Source organism: Aspergillus costaricaensis, assembly GCF_003184835.1.
Source record: "Aspergillus costaricaensis CBS 115574 unplaced genomic scaffold BO79scaffold_19, whole genome shotgun sequence".
Taxonomy (NCBI): domain Eukaryota; kingdom Fungi; phylum Ascomycota; class Eurotiomycetes; order Eurotiales; family Aspergillaceae; genus Aspergillus; species Aspergillus costaricensis.
Genome location: NW_020291819.1, coordinates 12,297 through 21,449, shown reverse-complemented (window position 1 = coordinate 21,449; position 9,153 = coordinate 12,297). Strand labels below are relative to the sequence as shown.

Here is a 9,153-nt window from a genome sequence, read left to right as displayed (position 1 = left end):
ATTTGGTGCATCGATATTAAAAGTCTAATTATATGAAGAGCAAGGAAGAATTATAGAAAGATATATATGAATATTAAAGATAAATAAGGTAAAGTAAATAAGGTAACTAACGTAAACAAAGTAAAAAAAACTAAATTCTATATTCTAAATATAATACTGTCAAGATATAAATCCCTATAGCCCTTACAATAAGCGAATCACAAGAAATATCTGTACTAATATCAGTCCCACTTTAATAATTTAGCTAGTATTACTGGTAGTACCTTACGATGTGGATGAACAAAGGTTTCAATGGTTAGTAATGAATCATTACTATTTTATCTAATTAAGATAGTTAGCATTTCTTCGAGCAGATTAATTAGGGCTGAAACTATATGAAAAATATTAATAATATTATCTTACTATTTACAGTTTTTATATATTATACAATCTTTATACATCATGGCTGCTAAAACTACATCTAGAAATATATATTAAATTATAATATATGCTATTTATATTATAGCGGTACAAGATTGTCTCCAGTCTGATATTCATAATATAGATATATAGCTTCAGGTCGCTATTATCAGTTGTCTTTTTAAGAAATAAATTATAAAGTTTGGTCTAATTCAGCTGCTCTATTAACTTACTATAGTTTTACTTTTATAAATAGATCTTGTGACTTAACAGTTAGGTTTTCCAGGAAAAATTAGACCTTGGAATCCTGTATTTTTTATTCTGTATATATAGTTTAATAATTCAGATTAAGTAGAGAAGTTATCTTTTTATATTATTTTCTGTCTATTCTGTGCTACTCTATATTAATAAGTAATTATTTTATTTGCCTCTACCTCTCACTGGTGTAATATATTTTTAAATTATATAATAATTATCTGGAAGTCTGTAGACCAAGCGCCTCGGCTCTTATTTAATTTCTATATCCGGGCCATTTCATTATTTTCTCATCATGACATCCTATGGTTTGGAATCTAATCAGGCTGATAATTAATTTACAGGAAGATAATTAAACATACTTCTACTTACTAGTTAAAATAAGATATTCTTAAGAAGATGCTGTTTAACTGGTATAATGACAGTGGTAAACCTCATGTATAGATTAAAATAAGATATAATGAACTATTCACTTTAGATTTTTTAATAATTCTTTTTTTATCTTATTTCTCTTCTCCATCCTATGTTGAAAATCTTCGAGAATAGCTATTTTAAAATATATATTAGTGGCTTAAGGATTGAGTACTATTATACTAATTTCTAAGTAAATAAACTTAATTGTCCCTAATTATCTCCTTGACTAGTAGTAAATTTATGTTTAGAAAATATATATTAACACTCTATCTTTAATTATCCGACAAGATTCCATATATATTTACGGAGTAAGTGTATAAGAGTTAGATACAGACAAAGATATTCTCTATCACTAGCAGAAAACATAGAAGAAAAATAATTCAGAGACTTCCTCCCATTATCATTCTTAAAATATAAAGACAGCAACAATAGTATTTAACTGTATTACTTCAGCTTCTTCGCAAGATTTTTCTCTACCTTTGGTCTCGACAGATAGCTGTCTTGTAAGAAGATTTTCAAGTTCACCTCCAACCTTCTTTAAGTCACGATAAACAGTAATCTTCTTACTTTAAATATAAATACCCTTAACAGCCTTGTCAGTATGAAAAGTAATATAATATTAATATAATTCTAGAAGTTCAAGATTATGATTAAGATAATATTCACTTTTAATAATAATAAAAAAGTTGTGCTGGTCTCCCTTCCACTTAACTGCTATAACAGACTTGATCAAGCCTGGTCCAGATAGAATAAAAGTCTTAACTAAATCCTGTATATCCCAGTTCTATCCAGCAAATGCTTCAATGGAAAAGTTATAAGTAATAAAGCAGCCACTTAATCCTTTCTTCTTGTTAAAGCTGATATTATAAAAACTGGAAAAGGTTGCACCATTACTGAAGTGATATTTGTGTTGGTATTTATAACTATCTATTATCATTTTATCAGCTAATATTCTTTTTAAATTTTTTTATAGCAGCTGAACAGGTCTGGAATACAGATAATTTACTAAGTAGAGTAGAAAGTTTAAACAAGTCTGTGGCTCTCTCTTTATACTTAGAGTATAATAAATAATTCATGATAAGGTATACAGCTAATATTTCCGGGTCAAAGTTAAGATTATGGTTGAGCTGAGAAATCAGAAGACTATTATTAGCTTTTCCAACTCCAAAACCTTGGTATTCGACATCATTGATAATAACCTTGGTGTTGTGCTTGACTTTATTAAATATAGACTTGTCAAACTCCATCATATTAATTTTAGAATAGTTCAGGAAGAAGAAATAGTTTATGATCTGAAAAATATAGATAAATTATCCAATAGATTAGATTGAATTTCTTTGATTATAGTCCCTCACCAAAATAGTGAGATGTTGAACAAATTTATCCCTTCACTTCCCAGTATCCCTTCGGACTCTCGGATATCGCGGCATAGTATTAACATTACCAGCGACACAAGGATCTGTACTTTGGGGCTTTACACACCCAACTATGCCGTTGCTCACTGGCCTCTCTGACAGCCCCGTTATCAGGGGTGACATTACCCCGCACGCTTCAAATTTTGAGGGGATTATATCCTTGTTGTTACAAGCCAATTGAGATAAGGATAGATGTCTCGCTGCTATCCAATGAAAGAATCAAGTCTTGAGAGAGAAGAGAAAGGAGGAAAACTACAAGGATGCGAGTTGGGCCTTTTGTGGGCATCCAGCCACAAGCATCTTCCCATTTCGGAACCTGCGAAGCATCCAAACAAACAAGGCTAACCAGCAGTTGCTCCCCGGAACGGACTTAAAATTGGACAAGATAGCACGACACTTGTCAAGATAGCACGTCAGCTCTTCCCTTGTGGTGGTGCCGCTTTCTTAGCTCACATGAGCTAACGTGTTATCTTGACAAGGATATAATTCCCTCAAAGTTTCAAGCCACCCCGATATCAGGGCTGTCAGAGAGGCCAATGAGCTGACGTGTTATCCTGACAAGGATATAATTCCCTCAAAGTTGCAAGCCACCCCGATATCAGGGCTGTCAGAGAGGCCAATGAGCAACGGCATAGTCGAGTGCTTAAAGCCCTACAGTACAGACCATGTCACTGGTAATTTTGATGCTTTGCCGCTATATCCAAGAGTCCTAAGGATACTTGAAAAATGAACAAAATACTAACTTTGGGTACCTCACTTTTGGAATTGTTAGCACCCCATAAGCACTTCCAGAGAGCTGGAAGACTAGTGCATAGATAAAATAACCTGAATTATTAGTTACAGAGTACGCTTGTGTCAATCATGGATATGTCAGGCGGTAGGCCCAATTTGGATTTGCCGGCAGAGATCTGTATGGTATCCGGGACAACTACATCAAACGATACACTAGACCGCCCACTCTCGAGTCCTGCTCCTGTCTACCGACTGCGCTGTATCAACCCTTCCTCCGAATAATACGGCGCGTGTCTCATGCTGATCGGAACAGCTTTGTTCCGACAGCGTCCTATTAGTACCTTCGAATGAGTCAGGAAGAGTTCTTCCCAATAGTTATACCGAATACCTGAGTCATCCCTACCTTACGGTCCAGCTTTCCGTCCTGTTTGCGACGAATGCAGTACGATCATTAGAGACAGATATACAAAAACTCCTCCGACATGTCAGTCCACAGTGACAATAAGGAATCACCGCACCTACCCAAGATGGATGAGGCACACGAAGAGATTCAGATAGCTGAACAGCCCTATACCATCTTTAATTTGCGAACGAAAAAATGGATCATTGCCGCAGTTACTGTGATTGCGTGCTTTTCTCCGCTCGCCAGCAATATTTATTATCCTGCTTTGAATACCCTGGCAACTGATCTCCATACATCTTTGTCGTTGATGAATCTGACCCTTACCTCGTATATGGTAGGTAAGCTCCACACAAGAGAAACTGTATATTGCAATACCGATTAGTGCAACTCAAAACTAGAATTATCTAGATTGTTCAGGCTATCTCACCCACGATTATCGCAACGTTCTCTGACGTCACTGGCCGACGGCCTGCATACTTTATTTGCTTTATAGTATTCATAGCAGCCAATATTGGCCTCGCGCTGCAAAGCAATTACGTTGCGCTTTTACTCCTCCGTTGCCTCCAGAGCGCAGGTAGTTCAGCAACAGGGGCATTAGCAAACGCGGTGATTGCAGACACTGTAACTTCGGCCGAAAGAGGTAGCTATATTGGATATACATTTTCCGGTAAGCGACAAACTTAAGTCTTCTCTTAGTTTCCTCTCTAAGTTCATTTGTAGGTGCATTTGTCGGCCAATCGGTCGGCCCTGTCCTTGGAGGAATTCTGGTATACACTGTCAGCTGGCGGTGGATATTCTGGTTCTTAGCTTTTTTTCGGGCCTCCTCTTCATCGTTTTTGTTTTGTTCATTCCTGAGACATGTAGGAAGATTGTGGGAAACGGGTCGTTCGCTCCGCCTCGATCAAGGATCTTCCCACAGCCCGTGTTCTCTTCCTCTAGGACCAGCTCCGCTCCACTTACCCCCAGAGACGGTACCAGAAAAGGATGGGGTGCCAACTTCTCTAATCTGCTCCTTTCTCTGAAGATTTGTTTATTAAAGGAGGAAGGAGCAATCCTTCTTTACAGCGGACTTATTTTTGCGAGCCTGGCAGCTGTGGCCGCAGCTCTACCCTCCCAACTATCCGCGCAGTTCAAATTGAATGAACTTCAAATCGGCCTTTGCTGTATTCCTATGGGAGTCGGAAGCTGCGGCGCTGCGGCGGTTATGGGAAAGCTGGTCAACTTTAACTACCATTGGCATGCGCGCCTGAAAGGAATCGTCACAGACAGCCATAACGACACTGACCTGCATGGGTTTCCAATAGAAGCTGCAAGATTGCAAGTCGCATTGCCTGTTCTATATCTTAATTGTACTTTGCTAGTTTGTTATGGGTGGATCTTGCAGAAAGCCCACAGCCTGGGAGCGACTTTGACGTTCCTCTTCTTTCTGAGCTTCACGGCGACAGCGACGTTTAGTGTGCTCAGTACTCTTCTCATTGATCTTTTGTCTGACAAGCCCGGAGCAGCAGGCGCAGCAAACAACCTTACGAGATGCTTACTTGGGGCTGGAAGTGCTGCTTTTATTCTACCCCTAATACAGAGGATTGGAGTTGGGTGGGCTTATACAGTGATAGCTGGCCTCCTAACTATATTGAGCCCCATTGTGTGGGTGATATTAATCTATGGGCAGAAGTGGAGGAGGGCAAGCCAGAATAGTTGAAATTGGAATCTATTAGGGAAAATGCAGGTATTGGTTACACCACGATATCTGGTTCTAGACTTTGATTATTACTCAGGTGGTATTTTTTCTATAAGAAAATATAAAGACTAATATATAAGCTAATACTATGTTTATCTAAATTAATTTTTTTAATATATTTAGTCCTCTCGCCTTTCTATACAGCTAGTAAAATAAAGAAAAGAAAAGATTACAAAAAATAAGAAGAAAAAATGATTTATTATTATATTTTAACTTATATCATTCTGCTGAGTTAATAGATAATAAAATGGATAATAATCATCATAATACAGAAAGCTTTCATACGACAAAGATTCTCTAAATTCTTAATATATTTTATCATCTTATCTCTCCGTGCAGCTGGTAAGGTAGAATATAAAAGAAAATAATGTATAAAAGAAGAAAAAATCATCTTATTATTATATTTGAACCTCCACAATTTCTATAGAAAATAAATAATATAGCAGATAGAAGCACTCCCACAGTACAGATAATAAAGTAGGTAGAAATATCTTTATAGTACTGGAAGTCCTTACACTGCAGGAGTTCTCTAGTTTTTTAATATATTTTGTCCTCTCGCCTCTCTGTATAGCAGAGATTATAAAAGAAAGAAAAAAGAGAAAAAATGATCCTATTATTTTCTCTAAATCTCCGCGATTTCTGCAGGAAATAAGTAGTAGAGCAGGTAGTAGTGTTGGATTCAGGTCGGGTTGTTGGGTCGGGTTGTCGGGTCGGGTCAGGTTCTTGGGTAGGTGTTCAAGAAAGTTTTTGACCTGATCTACGGGCTGGGTTTTAATTTAGCTAACCTGATCTATTAAGAACTTAAATTGGATTCTAATTAGCTGATCTAATCCATAGAACAGGTTAAGATTTTTTAATCTGATTTATTCAGATTTGGATCAGGTTTATTAGATTAAAATCCTAATTTAACCTGATAATCTGATCTGACCTGTTCTAAGAAGTATGTGTAAGCTAGCAAAGAGGTGTAACGGAGCCAATAGCATTTCTGAGACTCTGCAGATCAGGAGAGTGAGGGTTTCTGGACATGCGCACATATTGTGGTGTCTATTGTAACAGCAGATATAGAATAGTTGGTAATGTGGCAAGCAAGCCATTTGCAGCAGGAAAACTCAAGGTATTGAACGCCTCACCCTTGGACTGCTTTATTGCATGATAATCATCGAGTGAGTGCAATTATAAACATCGTGACGGGTACCACTCTCCATTTCCCGGCCTAGTGCGCAACCACTAATGAGCGAGCCTGGTATATTCCCCTACTGCTGGCCGTTCCATGTTTCAGTTGGTAATCCCTGTTCAAGCGGCAGTTACATGTACCCCATTGGTAAGCTGATACTGAAGTAGACACCGAGAAAGGCATTGAAGATAACTAGTTGCGATTCTTTATGAACGGCACGGCTTTGTTTGACCTAATGACATTGGATATCATGACCAGTACTGTAGACTAAAGAGAAATCTCTTTTTCTGCCTACCGGTCTAGCTTGGTTTCAAGGCCGACCATTGAAGCAATTCTTCTGGCCCCCAGTGTCACTTGCTCCTGATTTATAGACGAGTTCTCAACATTAATCGACCATTTATGACTGTTACTAATTATATCGAGCTATCAGTCCGAGACAATTTGTTTGCTTGCACCACGGGAACTAAACCACCATTTTCACCGACGTACAACGCTGCTCGTGTTCTTCTACTCTGTTTCTACTACCTCAGGAATGCCCAATCGCCCACTGAGGTATTCCTCGTAGAATGTCGGTATCTTGGCATAATAAAGGTTTGTGATCGGCTTGGTAAGCTCCCATAAACCTCGAGCTGCGGCTACATGCGGTGACAGATGAAGATGTTCCCAAAACGTCCGGCGCCCCTTCTTCCTTTCTGCAGTAAACTTCTTTTCTCCATCTTCCAAACTACATTTGCGAACAATCTCCGCCTTGGATCTTGTCACCTTCTTATGAATGGCCGCCATCTCACAGCAGCGTAAGCTCGCCGGACCGGACGCGGAAGATGCCGCCATTACCTGCCTGGACACCTTTATTCTTGCATAAGTTTGAACAGTATATGCGGCAGCGTCAGCCATTGTAGTCCAGTAAATCTATCTACCATCTATACCACCTCAAATCTAACATCGAATCTGTCTGCCCTCGTCGAGAGGCATAGTCCATTCCGCGAACGTGCCATTGATGAAATGCAGAGGTCTTATCGTGCTGGTCATCGCCGCCTGGTCCACAAACGCAATATTGGGGTCGTAAAGCTGAAAGTCGCCGTAAGAGATATTTGTCCAGTCCTGAGTCCAAGACGCAGCAAGAAAATCCTTGACCTTCGCAGCCTCGGCTGTGCAAAATTGAACGGAGACCACCCTCGAGGTAGAGCTCAGGATCGCTTGTGTAAGCGCATGCAATCGCATCGCACCCTTACGACCGCAGTACGTAGTGCAGAGGTGTCATTATATGATGTGCTTTGAGAAATGTTTCAAGCGCCTCCGAATTCGGGGTATCGGCTTTCTAATCCTCAAAAAAACATTCCACGAGCTAACGCCTCGCTGGGGAGGCGTTGACCGAATTCGCCTGTGACCCTGGCTATGAGATGGAGTATCTTGTAGTATAGTCCGACATACTTGGCTTATAAAGATCAGGTGACATTGCAGCATGCAGACGATATCTTAGAGCATGTGAAATAGTTAAAGTAATAGGAAGGATAACATGGGTGACAATCAGTGTGAGTGAGAAAATTGGAGACGGAACGGCTTCGTATAGCAAATCACTGGTAAACTCGTATTCGTGACTGGACATAGTCTTGAACGATATTGGCTAAGGATGTAGATTGGTGGGTGCTTTGAGGATCCATGTAACGAACTCGGAAAGCTAGCCTAAATTGACAACAAAGTGACGAGTGCCCAGGACCAACAAAGTGGAGGCACCCTCATGCTCCCCAGTATCAAAAACGTTATTTTAATGATGAGGTCTTATAAATAGCTGGCTGAACCGAAATCAATCCCCATTCAACATTTCATGTTATCAGGTTTAGAAGTCTCAATTCAGACTACACTTGAGGTACTTTAAAGATGACTACGACTACCGGAAGCTGCCTATGCAACGCATGTACCTATTCCTACACGGGCGAGCCGACGCTCAAAGTGCGTTCTTCTTCTCCATCTAGAGTCGCTAGCTGATTCTTTAGGCTATATGTCACTGCGCCTCTTGTCACAAAATATCCGGCAGTAGTAACACACTCAACTATACAGTGCCAGAAAAGGCATTCAGCGTTACGAAAGGAAGTCCAAAATCGTTCTCTACGACCCACGAGTCTGGGATGACACTTACAGTATTCTTCTGTCCCAATTGCGGAAGCACGCTGTGGAAGGAGGCTACGGCCGAAAATTTCAAGGGGCTGAAAGTGGTGCAGGCGGGCACGTTGGCCGACGCATCGAAATTGAATGAGGGGGTCGATGTAGAATTTTATACTTCAACGAGGGCGCCGTGGCTTATGCCGCAGAAAGACGTTGCCCAGCGAACTGAATTCTAGGCGAGCGGAGTCTAGCTATGGAGGTCAGTCGCTTGAACGTGATTTTGCCAGCCATTGGAGGCAATGTACCAAGGTTCACATTCATGCTTTCTGGTTTGCTTTAGCTGCCAGGTTCCTTCAAAAGTGAGTTAGCTATCGAGGTGGAAGCGATTAGGGGAGACCTTTCCAGTCCGTTCATGTTGATATATTTGAAACAGTCCCAAAACACTTTCACAATGCATATCTTTAGTTGATTTCTCGACTATAATATGAGGTTGCGATATTTATTAGGTCTTTCTTTACAA

The 9,153-nt window shown here is 39.8% G+C and overlaps 2 protein-coding genes across 2 annotated transcripts; both read left to right on the top strand.

Moving 5' to 3' along the window:
* Positions 1 to 3,612: 3,612 nt before the first annotated feature.
* BO79DRAFT_238214 (MFS transporter) lies at positions 3,613 to 5,317 on the top strand (the record flags this gene model as incomplete). Its single annotated transcript, XM_025684788.1, has 4 exons — positions 3,613 to 3,952; positions 4,027 to 4,285; positions 4,339 to 4,450; positions 4,483 to 5,317. The coding sequence occupies exons 1-4, from the start codon at positions 3,698 to 3,700 to the stop codon at positions 5,315 to 5,317; spliced, it is 1,461 nt and encodes a 486-aa protein (XP_025538563.1). The 5' UTR covers positions 3,613 to 3,697.
* A 3,091-nt stretch (positions 5,318 to 8,408) lies between these two features.
* On the top strand, positions 8,409 to 8,869 carry BO79DRAFT_150263 (GFA family protein; the record flags this gene model as incomplete). Its single annotated transcript, XM_025678619.1, has 2 exons — positions 8,409 to 8,480; positions 8,525 to 8,869. The coding sequence occupies 2 exons, from the start codon at positions 8,409 to 8,411 to the stop codon at positions 8,867 to 8,869; spliced, it is 417 nt and encodes a 138-aa protein (XP_025538562.1).
* Between the last annotated feature and the right edge of the window lie 284 nt (positions 8,870 to 9,153).